This window comes from Kogia breviceps, chromosome 2 (genome assembly GCF_026419965.1).
Source record: "Kogia breviceps isolate mKogBre1 chromosome 2, mKogBre1 haplotype 1, whole genome shotgun sequence".
Lineage (NCBI taxonomy): Eukaryota > Metazoa > Chordata > Mammalia > Artiodactyla > Physeteridae > Kogia > Kogia breviceps.
In genome coordinates this window covers 79,086,684-79,101,636 of record NC_081311.1, presented here as the reverse complement: position 1 = coordinate 79,101,636, position 14,953 = coordinate 79,086,684, and the positions used below count along the sequence as shown (strand labels likewise).

The 14,953-nt window shown below is 38.2% G+C and overlaps 1 protein-coding gene across 3 annotated transcripts in view; it reads right to left on the bottom strand.

Annotated features, from left to right (window-relative positions):
* HEATR1 (HEAT repeat containing 1) overlaps positions 1-14,953 on the bottom strand; it is a 70,788-nt gene that overhangs the window by 43,633 nt on the left and 12,202 nt on the right. For all 3 annotated transcript variants that reach the window (XM_059054604.2, XM_067025667.1, XM_067025668.1), the window contains 10 exons: positions 12,860-12,955; positions 12,331-12,419; positions 11,049-11,260; positions 10,586-10,707; positions 9,582-9,773; positions 7,510-7,693; positions 7,222-7,358; positions 6,034-6,226; positions 1,393-1,562; positions 852-1,010 (listed from right to left, as the gene is read on the bottom strand). In XM_059054604.2, the coding sequence (XP_058910587.1) occupies positions 852-1,010; positions 1,393-1,562; positions 6,034-6,226; positions 7,222-7,358; positions 7,510-7,693; positions 9,582-9,773; positions 10,586-10,707; positions 11,049-11,260; positions 12,331-12,419; positions 12,860-12,955 (1,554 nt within the window). The remainder of the gene's footprint in view (positions 1-851; positions 1,011-1,392; positions 1,563-6,033; positions 6,227-7,221; positions 7,359-7,509; positions 7,694-9,581; positions 9,774-10,585; positions 10,708-11,048; positions 11,261-12,330; positions 12,420-12,859; positions 12,956-14,953) is intronic.

The window sequence follows — 14,953 nt, the reverse complement described above, 5'->3', positions numbered from 1 at the left end:
GCATGCTCATTTGTTTACATACTTACTGCCTGAGGCTGCTTTCGCAATACAATGGCAGAGCTAAGTGGCTGCAACACAACCTGTATGGCCCACAGAGCCTAAGATATGTACTACTTGGTTTTTCACAGACCAAGACAGTCAATTCGTTGTTTATACCAGGGACGACACAGAGCTGATACAGGCCGCCTGCTGGCTTACAACAGGACAATATAATCAAATGGCTTTTACTCCATTTGATCCCTCATTTAGCTCTTCCAGTCGCAGTCCGCCCGAGAACGGTGAAGTCCGGGGGCATTTCTGGAACACGAGGGTGAGGAGCGGTTTTTCTGCACCAGCACAAACCACCACACAAACGTGACTCACAACCGCTTCCTTCTGAATCACCGGCTTCCTTGACAACATAATGAAAGCTTTGGATTCTCCCCACAGAAAAATGTACAGCCACATACATTTTAAAAATTAGTAAATGATTTTGGAATGTGCACAGACTTTTATGTTCAAATATATTATTTGGTGGAGGATTTTCACCTGAAGAACAAACAAAAACTAACAGTTTCTCAGCAGTGCATCGCCAGGGTTTTTCCTGTGTAGCTGTAAAATTCATTTAAAATCACACCAATGATGAGACAGGGATAACACACAATTTTAAAATGGAAAGAAACTCACTAATATTTGCTTTTTGTATCCTGTATCTCTTTCCTCCACCTCGACTCTTCGCCCTCCCAAATTAATAAAATGTTCCCGTCTGAGTGTATATATGCAACTCTCACAAAGTCTTACGCACACGTGAGCAGTTAGATAATCTTTAGTACCATCGCGTGGACTGGACAGCCCACTTAAATCGCACACACCTCACTGCTGACCTCCTGAAGGACTTTCATCAAATCTTTTGCAATGTAAGACGGGCAACTATATACACAATAAAGTAGGTTTTTCAAAGTTTCAGACAACTTCTGATGAGATTTCAGCTTCTTTTCTCTCTGTAGTTCCTCAAATAAAGTAGCCAAATCCTAGGATACAAAAAAAAAAAAAAAAAACGGATTGGAAAAAAAAAAGTTCATGTACCACTTACGGAAGATTTTTTCCCAAATGATGCGACACTGCTCATGATTTTCAGTACCCTTAACAGGAAAGGGTATCACTACCCATCAGGTAGCTTACTATCAAAAGCTAAACACTGGCCTTTTAGCCAGTAAAAAGATAGCAGAAATGAAACATGGCATGGCTATCTTTTTAAAATGGGGGAAGAAAGATGTGCAGACATATCAATTTCTAAATTCAATGACTTAGTCAATAAAAATCCCCGCAAAGCAGAATGTCAAGAGAGGAGAAAACGGTTCATGTGTCCACACGGGCACACACACTCTCAATCTTCCTTGCTACTGAGCTTACCTGACCAACGAAGGTGGCATCTGAGGTGATCTCCTCTGCTTTAGGAACCACATGATCTACGACCAGATGAAACTGGGATGCCACTCCGCTGAGGGCCTGGAGACAATGAATGGCAGCCCTACGTACTTCTTTTATGGGGCTTCCCAGATTAATGAGTAGAGATGTCACCACTAAAACCAAAGGGAAAAAAATTTAAGTAACGATTCAAAACATTGAAACAGTATAAAACTTCAATAGTACCAAAGGGTGCATGATGCAAGTTTTCCTCTCAACTCAAACTCCCTCTCTGAAGACCAGTCACCGTTTAATTATTTGTTTTCTATTCTAGAGAAGTGTTAGACATTTTCTGTTATATTCTTTTGAAAACACACAAATGAGACCATAGCATACATATCCTGTTCTGCACCAACTGCTATCACATCTCAATGTATATTGGAAGGGTTTTCCATGTAAGTACATACATATCTACATTAAATATCCTTTTAAAACTGTATACAAATGCTCCATTGTATTTTACTTTACTGGTTACTGTATTGTACCTTAATGGTAAAAGTTTAGATTGTTTCTAGTCTTTCGGCATTAAAACTGCTGCAACAAACACCCTGTAAATACATCCTTGCACAAGAGTGCAGAGGAAATAACCCATTTGTGCATGATACTTTGCAGATACTTTGTCCTGAATAGATGTTTATTTTCACTTTCTTTTTGATATGGAGATTTTATAGCTTTTTTAGAAGAATTCTTCTTCTAGTTTTACATGTTGCTTTGAAAGGTGCTCCCCACTCTAAAAGAGTTTTACAAGTATCTACCTCTACTACTCCACATTTTCTTCTAACACTAAAGCTAAATTTTTTTTAATGTGAAATCTTTAGTTTAGGTGAAATTTTTGTCTAAGGAATAAGGTTGGAGTCAAACTAATGTTTGCAAATGGCTAGTAGATCTACTAGATGGCTAGTAGATGTCTTAGTCAACCTAAGAACCCCACAGATCTGGGACGTCAGCTTTGTCATTCATACATCTCATTAGTATCTGAAACGTATCTATTTTTGCCAACTATACTTCTAGAACCACGTTCAATAAAAATGATGAATTTAACAGGAATGCTTTTGTTTTGCCAATTACGTGGCAAAAATACTAGTTTTTGACTTGAGAAGTATTTTCATCACGTTACTCCTACTCTGCTGTCACTTAGTTAGGAGTAATTACTGATTTTTATCTCATGCCTTTTCAGATCTTTGGACATGATTATATGGGTTTTCTCCAGCCAATTATATAATAGAATACCTTGTTTTGAACCAACTTTGTATTTTTGGAAGGAACACTGGGGAAATGTTTATTTTCTAAAATAACGTTGCTGGACCCAGCAAGTATTTTATTTAGAATTTTTGCATCATTATTAAATACAGCCATCGCCTTTTATCTGTAAGGATGTTGTGCTACGTTTAGACAAAGAATCTGGAAGCTTCCCTTGGTTCTATGCCCTGCCCAGTTCAATAACATTGAAATAACCGGTTTCAAGGACCTGGCAGAAATCAAGTGAGTCAGGGTTTTTTGAAGAAAAGTCTCCAGGATAAAGAGACATCTAAATTCCTTTTATGGTAATTAGTTATTTAAGCTTTATTCCATACTATTTACTGGGGCAAATTTTGGCGATTTTTATCTTGCTAGAAATGATCCATTCTACATGTACTACTTCTGGAATGCTAAGAAAGAGTGTGACAAGCTTTCATACTCTTCCAAGAAGGTCATATGAAAGCTGGAAATCCTTCCTGGTCTCCATGACATTAATTCATAAAGTAAAGCCAAAAATGAACAGCTGAGAAGTTGAGTTCATACAAAGGGCAGCAACAGGTCAAGATATCTGTTTGCTAAAATTCCCAGTAGAGTGGGGCAGAGCTTTCACAAAAAGCCAAATTCAAAAACAAAGTACTAACTACTATGGTTACTATGTTCAAGTAAGTTGCTGGAACCCAAGGTGGGTTAAACTATATTATTTAAGCAATCAGCTGTTAAGTATGTCCTTCCACTTAACAATCTATTTGACGTCATTCTCCCAACTAATTTTTTTCAGATTTGAAATAGCATATTTTACATAAAAGCTGAAAACAATACTTGAGTTTTGCTTTTAAACATGTAGATAAACTTACTATATTGATAAGGCATAACAAACGAACAGCAGCCTCCAGCTTACAAACGTTAAACTCTTATTCATTTAGCAAAGATTTGCTCTATACAAGCCTGAGCTGGAATACATCTTTCCACAGAAAGTAAAAAAACTGGTTAGATTCCCAAGCCACTGACAAAAAGTTAACTCATACAATTGTATTAATGTTGCAAACCCTTTTTCTTTTCTTGTAAATATATGAAAACAAATACCAGCCAACACTTCCTAGACTCCTAAGGGAAAAGGTACGGCTAGAAGCTCACTGTGGATTCACAGTGGAGTGCGCTGAGGACAGGTGCAATGAGGAAGCGGCCCTCTACTTGAGGCCGTGGGGGACTCTAGTGGTCCTTGAGCTTCCATGAAGAACAGAGTGCATCTCTCCTGTTTTCAGTGGAGTAACTGTGACATATTTAGGCAGCATAAATGCAAAAGTGCTTCAGAAATGGGGAGGTGACAGTGACAGAAGGCAAGACAGCAGGGGTAGGAAGGGAACCTGTCTTGCAGCAATACCAGAGGAAAAGTTAGGTCCTTTGGTCATGCTATTTACAAAGAGGCATGTATTCCTCAGAAGCCACTGCCTTTGATGCCAAAGGATAGCACATTTCATACCGAATTAGAAAATCTAACTACTTATGACTTTGTTTTTTTTGAAAACTCGTAAGTTTAACAGTAGATAACTATTTTAATAAACTATGGTATCTCCACACAAAATACTCCTCAGACATTTAAAAATATATATATAATTCTATATTTATTAATATAGAAAGATGCTTACAGTGTATTCAATCAAAAAGTTAAAAAAATGCCCAGGACATGTACCCTGAAAAAACCGTAATTCAAAAAGAGTCATGTACCACAATGTTCACTGCAGCACTATTTACAATATTCAGGACATGGAAGCAACCTAAGTGTCCATCAACAGATGAATGGATAAAGAAGATGTGGCACATACATATAATGGAATACTCAGCCATAAAAAGAAACAAAATTGAGTTATTTGTAGTGAGATGGATGGACCCAGAGTCTGTCATACAGAGTGAAGTAAGTCAGAAGAGAAAAACAAATACCGTATGCTAACACATATATATGGAATCTAAGAAACAAAAAGAAAAGGTTCTGATGAACCTAAGGGCAGGAAAGGAATAAAGACACAGACGTAGAGAATGGAGTTGAGGATATGGGGAGGGGGAAGGGTAAACTGGGACAAAGTGAGAGAGTAGCACTGACATATATACACTACCAAATGTAAAATAGATAGCTAGTGGGAAGCAGCCGCATAGCACAGGGAGATCAGCTCGGTACTTTGAGACCACCTAGAGGGTGGGATAAGGAGGGTGGGAGAGACGCAAGAGGGAAAGGATATGGGGATATATGTATACATATAGCTGATTCACTTTGTTATACAGCAGAAACTAACACAACACTGTAAAGCAATTATAGTCCAATAAAGATGTTAAAAAAAAAAAAAAAAAGTCCAGGAAATGCACATCCGAAAAACCTGAATAAACCTTCTTAAAGGCAAATCCACCTAAAAAAGGGACTGCAATATTTCAGTAAGTAGTGGAGAAAAAATTACATTCATGGGATTTTACTGTGTAAGTAAAACTTAAAATTGTATATCTATCTCACATATAACAAAATTTTGGTTACAACTGTAATTATGTCCTCTTTCAAGGACCTAATAAAAGATAAATATTGAGAAATTGTTCTGGGGAAGATGTATGATCATTCACTTTGCTTTCACAGAACATTTATAACAAGTGATTTGGGAAGAGCATGTTCAAATTCTCCACAGGCCACTCTCATTCCTCTGATACTTAAATGATTCCATCATCCTCATCAACTTTCTCAGCTTCAATCCCTACAGGGTCTAATTCTGACAGATCCTCTCATCTGTCAATAGCTTTGCAAGTCAATCCACTTCTCAACAGCATATTTATCAACTTCGAGAAATTCTGCATCTTTTGCAAAATTTACAATTTACTTTATAAAAACAAAAGTTTTATTTTTGGGTGTTTCATTAGTGAGCGCCCAACCTGAAAATTACTTTATACCTGATAAAAGAGATAAATCCAGGAGGGTTGCTTGAATGGAGACCAATTTTATAATTAATCAGTTGAATGCTGAATTGTATTATGATGGTTTGGCTTCCCTAGACAGCCCAGTTACTACTCAAAAAATGAACAGATGGACATTAAAAACCCACGATTAACCACCTGCCATTTTTATTAGCTCTTTCGTTGAGATTTTGCCATTGACGTTTAGAACTTAAAAGCAATAATTAGAAGTAACCAAAACAGTCTACAAATACACAAAAATACGCACACAAATACATACATACACAGACAGAAAAAGTGTGCCCCCGCACTAATAAAAAAATAAAAAGAAATTCTTCAAACTACAACCCTGACACAGCACACGTGGAGAAAGCATTTCCATCTGGTCATGACGGAACAGAACGATGCTACTTATAGTACCTGGAGAAGACGTGGATGCCAGCTGATGTTTATACTGAGCTTTCTGAGAAGAGAGCATTGCAGAGGCCACATAAAGAGCTTGAGTCTGCAGCACTGCTGTCACCCTGCAGTTAAGTGGATTTGAAAGGCTAGAACCATAGGTCCATAAAACAGAAAAGAACTTGAATAACTGGAAAACATCTTCTAGATGTACCTAAATTGAAAACAAAACACAGTGAAGTTTAATTTAACTTTAACTCACATAAGCTGGTTCCAAATCCTCTTTCCACTAGTGTACACTTACAGAAAACAATATATTGCAACGTTTTGCTTTGTCTAGTCACTTAAAATTATCCCCTGCTTGGTACCTTAAGTGACTGGGAAGGGTGTGAAAGAATTCAGACGACTCACTACAGTTTTGCACTTGAACACATGGAACACCAATGGAAAGGATGAGGTCGCCAAGCAGAAAACCAGGACAAAAGTGATGTCGGGAAGCCTCACTGAGAGAGTGCCGTGAGGGTGGAGGGAGCAGTGTCAACTGCGTCAAATGCTGTCGAGAGGGCAAGTAAGACAGGAGCAAAGAACTGACCACTGGGCCTCGCAGCACGGAGGCCATGGTGCCGTGATGAAATCTCTTCCCTGAGCGACTGCATATCCTAAATCACCTCTCTGAACTGCAGTTTCTCGTTGGTAATGACAGCAGTCAACCGAACATATCTGGCCACTGTGATTATTAAACACCTGAGCAAGCCTAACACAGGAGGAGGCCGGCAAAAAAGTCAGTCTCCGTCCAACCTACCAACTGGTGTCACGAATCAGCACTGCTTTCCAGGGTCAGGGTCTGCGTCCATCACCACATGCTCCAAACTGTCTAAAAGTCTACTTTCATGTTCATTAAAAACTGTCCTAACTCGGGCTTCCCTGGTGGCGCAGTGGTTGAGAGTCCGCCTGCCGATGCAGGGGACGTGGGTTCGTACCCCGGTCCGGGAAGATCCCACATGCCGCGGAGCGGCTGGGCCCGTGAGCCATGGCCGCTGAGCCTGTGCGTCTGGAGCCTGTGCTCCGCAACAGGAGAGGCCACGACAGTGAGAGGCCCGTGTACCACAAACAAACAAACAAACAAACAAACAAAAAAACTGTCCTAACTCAAAGAATCTACAACATCTTCTTAAAGGGAGAGTCTGCCTGAAAAAGGTGAGCTGGTACCTTCATGAAAAGTTTCATCAGAACCCGAAAATGGACGGTGTCAGCACCACTGAGAACCACCTCGAAGAGCCCAATGAGCAAGCACAAGTAGTCTCTGCTGTCTTCTTTCAGCTGTTCAGGATTCCACCAGGTATCGTCTACAGGGATGTGAAGAGAAGGAGAAACGGTGCATAAACTTACGTGAAATACACCGCTGGGAACTTCTCATTCAAGACAAAGAACAAGCTGTGGAATCAATAGCTCAGTTTTCCACAGTATCACATTCAAAAGATTCACAGCTTGTCCTACCTTTAGGAAAAGATTTAGGCGCCTTTAGTGAATGAATAAAATTTTTCAGTGAAAACACAAGTAAAAGGGAGTCCTCCACAGCAACGCTCCGGGCAGTCTTGAGCTGTTCGACATAATGTGCCCACAGCTCCAGTGGTGCCCCTCTGTCCATCGTCAGCCCAAAATTCCATTCTGAGGGGATCTCCTGAAATGTTAAAGGAAGCAAAAACAGCACAAGTTTAAAGGGGTTCTCAACATCGGTTATACAGACGGACTGCAATGGCTATACGACTGGGTAATTTACAAAATTTTGTCTATATGTGTATTGGGGTTGGGAGAGGAATAATAGTAGTTTTTTTTTGTGGTACGCGGGCCTCTCACTGTCGTGGCCTCTCCCGTTGTGGAGCACGGGCTCCAGACGCACAGGCTCAGCGGCCGTGGCTCATGGGCCCAGCCGCTCAGCGGCACGCGGGATCCCCCCGGACCAGGGCACGAACCCACGTTCCCTGGACCGGCAGGCGGACTCCGAATCACTGCACCACCAGGGAAGCCCCTGGAATAATAGTTTTAATCAGATTTTTAAAGAGATCTAACCATCACTATTCACAAGACACAAATAAGTTTATCATGGCTTCATTTTATCTATGTTTTCTTAAAACACCGTCCCTATAAACAAATGTTATTCATATAATTTATCCTTGTCAAATAAAGGGTAGGCACATTTCTAAACAGAAAAATAAGGTACTGAAAAAAAAAATAAGGTACTGGATTTCCAAGAGATCCTTAAAGGGACTTTTCTCATTTCATACTTTTACTGCTTATCTGAAGAAGGTACATGGTCAAATCCCCAAACTTGCAAATGATTCTAAACAAGAAGCAAAACATTAAGGTGTTTAGATATTACACTACAAGCGCCAAAAGGAAGCATGAGAAATGGTGCAGGAAAACAACAAACGAGACTCCATGTAGGTGAGTGCAGAATAATAACTTGGTAGTAAAATAACCCAGAGCCAGACTTTTAAGATAATGTCTCTGGTGAGGGATTTCACTGGCTCAAAGTGCTGCTACCGCCGAAAAGATGCTCGGGTCTCTCAGAAAGGGCATCAAATATAAAACCACCTGTTATCTACGTATGTATAAAACAGTTGATTTGTCCACACTTTACCACTGAGAACAAATACAGTCCAGGTCACCACACTTTCAAAAAAATAAAGAAAGAAGTTAAGAAGGGCTCACCTGGGTATGTGGGTGTGTATGTATGTATTTATTTGCCGCGCTACATGGCTTGCAGGATCTTAGTTCCCCGACCAGAGATCAAACCTGGGCCCTGGCAGTAAACGAGTGCCGAGTCCTAACCACTGGACTGTCAGGGAATTCCCTGGGTTACTTTTTAAAACATAAAGATTCAGTCTCTTAAAGTTTACATAAATTTAGCTATAATGGCTATGACCAGAACTTATAAAATCCTGAGGGTATGAGTGAATGTCAAAAAGATGGGATTTGTTGAGCATCTCCTACAACAAGGAACCCTCTGAAGTCTGGAGAACAAATAAAAACAAGACACTATTAAATACAAGACACTATTCTATGGCAGATATTAAAAGAAATAATCTATAACCTCAAGGTGTGGTGTTTGGTAAAAATATCAGCAACTGAAACATGTTCCTTAGTAAGACTGTCAAAGATAACAGTACGCTGGCAAAATCCAAATTAAAATAATATAAAAGATCTATTCTAGTAATAAACAACAGAATGAAACAATACTTTATTCAAGCACTAATATATCTAGTGAGTTCCTCACCACTAGACGTAGTTAAGTATAGCTTGGATAATTACCCAATAAAGATGATACAGGGGAGAGTCAACTATCAGACCCAAACACCACAAACATGAAATTCCATGGTTCAATTAAATTTCTTGCAAAAGAAGACAGCACCTAATCCACTATCTACTGATACCCAAGGCTGCCTCACATTTCACCCCTAGAATCCAGACTCAGAATCTCAGCCCCAGATTTTCAGTTCTGCTGTGATTAACAGGCCAGGCAGTCACTTTTCTAACATTCAACTTTCCACAGAGTTTGCACTCCTTACCACTGTAGTAATGACACTTTCAAGCTGCTTTATTTTTTTCTGCAACAAACTGAAGACTCTTGTCGCAAATGGAAAATGAGTTTCGTTTAAAGACGAACAGCAGGAGACAAGTACAGCCATGATCACGTGAAAAGTCACTTTCTGCTTCAGGCTAAAGGACTCCTTTTCTCCAACACTTATTAAATCCTCCACCTTGAAAAACAGACATACTCCGTGAATGGTAGCTCTTGGTTTGCATAAAAACAATTTTCTCTACCTCTGCCTATCTAGGTATCATGTATTCCATATTTAGAGTGAGATGATAAATATAAAACCTTAAAAAAGTAGTAAGCATTGATTTCTGGGTAACTATAAAAATAAATAATTTCAGAAATTATAACGAACACAACTGCACTTGCCAACTGGATGTTTTTTCTTTTTTTTTTTTTTTTTTTTTTTCGGTACGTGGGCCTCTCACTGTTGTGGCCTCTCCTGTCGCGGAGCACAGGCTCCGGACGCGCAGGCTCAGCGGCCATGGCTCACGGGCCCAGCCGCTCCGCGGCACGTGGGATCCTCCCAGACCGGGGCACGAACCCGTGTCCCCTGCATCGGCAGGCGGACTCTCAACCACAGCGCCACCAGGGAAGCCCCCACCAACTGGATGTTTTTATGCCTTTAAAAGATTTACTAAGGCAAAAGAAAATTTCTCCTCTTTCAGATTATATTTTGCTATTTTAACAAGAAATATGACTTTAATATTTTAAATGAGAAGAAAAAAGGTTAAAAAGTAGACATTATATTCCTACTGGTCCAATATACAACCAGGATGAAATAAATTACATAAAATGTTAAGGATTTCAAACAATCTGCAAAATATACTAAACACTATGTTTTTAAAGCAAAACAAAGTACTCAAGAATGGAAAAGTTATTTTTCAAAAAGAAGAATCTAGTAAAGCAAACACTGAGAATCCAATAAGATCATGAGAAGGAAACCCAGGGGGTTGACTCTGACAACATACCTACCATCTTTAACATTGAAGAGGGGTCCCCTGAATTTATATTGTCAGCCAGCAACTCAATCATCTTCTGACATGCTACACCAATTAGTTCTCCTGACTTTGTGCTTTTAATCACATTTTCAAGAGCTGTTTAAAATAAAGAAAAGAATTGAACACCAGAGGGCCCTTATGTTACTAACACTCACCTAAATATCATGTCAAGTAAAGAATCTAGGCAAAAGTTTTACAGTTTTCCTACAAAGGTTTGCTTTTTATTTTTCTTTTCATAAAATTACGAATTCTTCAGTGGGTCAGTATCCTTTTCACTGTATACTTTCCCTATTAGCAAAAATTTTAAAATATCTTGCTGGCATGTAACACAATTAACAATTTCAAATAACAATCACTGCCAATTTTAAATTATGGTTATCTTCTTTTTTTAAAGTGTCACCTGTTCACTTTTTCTAAAAAACAACTGAATTTCTTACCTTCTTTCCAGCCTCTTAATAAAGGATGCAGAGAACAAATTCCTGATTTTGATAAATATATAGCCATTTTCATCTCAGCAGATTCCATATCATCATTGTTAATGACCATAAATGGTAGCAGGTGCACCACCACCTGATTGGACAACTGATCGTTTTCACTCAGTATCTCTGCTTTAATTAGTATGTCGGCTGCTATCTCAAGCACACTGTACCTAAAAGATACATAAACACATTTGGTTGAGACACATTAGAGACTTCAGTTCAGCAAAAAATCACTGTTACATTTTTCCAGCTCAACTGACACCATCCTGGTCTCTTTACCAAACACATTACTGAGAAACATCAAGATACCACTTAAAATCCATGCTAACAAAGGAGTTATTTGGGACATTAATTTTAAACCAACTCTGTCAAATCTTTCTCTTTGAGAAATCATTAGGTTAACTATAACATAAAACATATCACACTATATATCTCAACTCCACTAGAAATCAGAGATTCACTCATCAGTTCAAAAAATATTATCTGAACACATACCATATGCTAAGAACTAAATAGGACACAAAAACCTGTAAGACACGCTCTCATCCTCTAAGGAGCTTAGTCACTTTTCCATGCAAAAAGCTTAGGTACCAAAAATGAAATAACAAAAGCTCATCAAAACATTATAGAAGGCATCATGTGCCTCTGAGCTTATATTTTTACTTAATATATTTGTAATTGTTTTAAAGTGTAATATATTATCCTTGTAAAACAGAAATACATTACATGAAGTAAAAAATTAAAGCTCCTTCCCATCCTACTTCCCAGATCTCAGTATTATATCATACATTATACACTTCTTTTTCCATGTTATTAAGAAAAATTTCAAACATAGAGACTACTGCAACAAATCCATACAAACCCAAATAAAAGTGAACTTGATATAAGAATTTCAGGCACTTTCCTGGTGGCGCAGTGGTTAAGAATCCACCTGCCAATGCAGGGGACACGGGTTCAATCTCTGGTCCGGGAAGATCCCACATGCCACGAAGCAACTAAGCCCATGCGCCACAGCTAGTAAGCCTGTGCTCTGGAGCCCGTGAGCCACGAGTGAGTCCGTGTGCCTAGAGCCCGGGCTCCACAACAAAACAAGCCACCACAATGAGAAGCCTGCTCGCCGCAACTAGAGAAAGCCTGCACCCATCAACGAAGACCCAACGCAGGCAAATATAAATAAATAAATATACATATTAAAAAGAAGAGAATTTCATTATTTGTATGAGGAGATACAAATACATACCATCCCCTATTTTTTGAAAGTTCTGCTCTTTGAAAGAGATTCAGGAGATTTGAAACTGTCACTTCTGAATTAAACTGTTGTTTGAAAATCTAGAGAGAAAAAAATACCCGTAAGTAAATTTTTGCCTGCTTCAAATATGGTGCTTGTTAAACAAATTTTTAAAAATTATGCATTATAAAGAACTTATATCCCAAGAATTCCAGTATACTTTAAAAGTTCTATGAGAGCAATTTCTCAAAAGTGCCATTCAGGATCCAATTTTCCAGGATCCCTACGTATTTACTACTGATAAAAATTCACAAAGCACTTTTCCTTTCTAAATGAACTTCAAATATATAAAGTTGTACAAGCTAATTACTCCCATGTGCTTTCCACAACCAGGCTTAAGTCTGTGCTCTCAACAGAACAAATTTCCAGTGAAAGAATAATTCCCAAATATGCTGCTGCCTAGAGCAGAGATTCATGTGAGAAGGATAAGTAAATATTTACAAACAAAACATGCACGTCAATGAACAACAAATTCACTCACCTCAAATGCACTTATAGCTGACAAGACAACATCTATGCTATCATCACCTAATCGGGTTAAAATAGCTTCTTTAATGAAAGACTCATCGATACTCTCCTGAGCAATAGAAAAAAAAATATTAATTTAGTTGTTGCTAAAACCTCTGAAGACTTTACATTACAAAGGAAGTATGGTTTTGTGAAAAGCACTCCACAATTCCAGTTAAGGAACACAGGTTCGGCTGCCCTGGATGTGAATTCAAAACTAAGCACACTTGTGTTGAACTAGGCAAACTCTAGAAGCCCTTTTTATTTATTTATTTTTATTTATTTATTTTTTTTTTTTTGCGGTATGCGGGCCTCTCACTGTTGTGGCCTCTCCCGTTGCGGAGCACAGGCTCCGGACGCACAGGCTCAGCGGGCCACGGCTCACGGGCTTAGTTGCTCCGCGGCATGTGGGATCTTCCCGGACCAGGGCACGAACCCGTGTCTCCTGCATCGGCAGGCGGATTCTCAACCACTGCGCCACCAGGGAAGCCCTAGAAGCCCTTTTTAGACGAATAATTGTTTAGTACAAACTCTTTCCAGTTTCCATTGAAAATATACTAAGATGTGCAATTACAATACAATTTTTGCATTAAAGAGTTCATCTTGTTAAAATGAGAACCTAGATTTTGAGAGAGCACAAACTAAAAACCAGAATGTCTAAGTTTAAATCCCAGTTCCACCACTTACTAGCTGTGCGACCTTGAGCAAGTTACTTAACCTTCCTAGGTCTCATTATTCTCATCTATAAAATAGGGCTAATAATAATTACCTACCTCAAAGGGTTGTTACAGGATCAAATAATACATATCAATACTTAAAACAGTGCTTTAGACACAGTAAGCAGTGTTAAAAGTTAGCTTTTAATTTTCAAGGTTTTTACAAGGATGATGACATGTGCTGATGACAGTGCAGTCTGCCCCCAAAAGTTCACTTTTCCCTTAAGTAACAAAAGAAAATAAAGCATAAAATCATTCACAGTAACAGAAAAATAAGACTGCTAACCAAACTGAATATATCTCTATCTGTAGGTAGTGAAAAGAAAAAAAACAAGTAAATAATCCCACAGAAAATAATGTAGGTCAGAAGGTTGGGAGACAAAAAGTAAAATCCCTAAAATTCACAAAACTGAAGTCAAAGTTTAATGCCAAATGCCAAAATTTTCTCAAAAGCTAACAAGTAGCCAAATAGCTCAATCTGGAATTGGAGAACAGAATAGAACCTATGTCCAGGCATTAACAGAGAAGGGAAAAGGAAATCAAAGCATGCAAAGACAGACATTAACTGCAATTACAATACTAAAGCCTGCAAGTTGAATGTATATACTGCGCTTCACTGAAAAAACTAACAAATCCAGAGGACAGGGTAGGACGGGATTAAGAGTAAAAGCAGGAAGGATAAGTATGGCTTCAAGAATATTAGGAGATTCCAGGAATCCTGCTTTTTATTCTAGGCACTGAAATCTTCCTATTACAACAAAGAACAGTATTCACTGAATTTAATTATCCAACAAATCAATGAGACAAACCTACCAGAAATTTATGAAAGAAACATAATTTGTACCAGATCAGAAATGAATCAAGCCAAGCAATATTTTTCAAATTTGAATACATCTATCATTTTAAAAATTAAGTATAACTCTTTAAAAATATAAGAGAACATAAAAAAACTAAAGAAAAAACAATAAAATTCAAAATTAAATAAACTTAACGTGGTAATTATGATTAGCTGAAATTAAATTCTACTTGTAATATGAATCTGGTTTTAATGGCCATGACACAAGTTTAGAGTTCAGTGTGTTTATACTATGTGCTATGAAGAAACTAAACTCTGGTAGCATTATTCTCTAGTCTAGAAATTTTCCAAATATGCAAATGGTAGTACATGAGATGATTTTAGATATTAACAGATGAACATTCTTATTTCAAACTGTATTAACTAAAGTAAAATGTACATACAATTAGCACTTCAAACGCATGATTTAAAAGCTATGTGAAACAGATGAAAACGATAAAGAAGTATAAACTACTAGGTATAAATTAAGTTACAAGGATATAATGCATAGCACAGG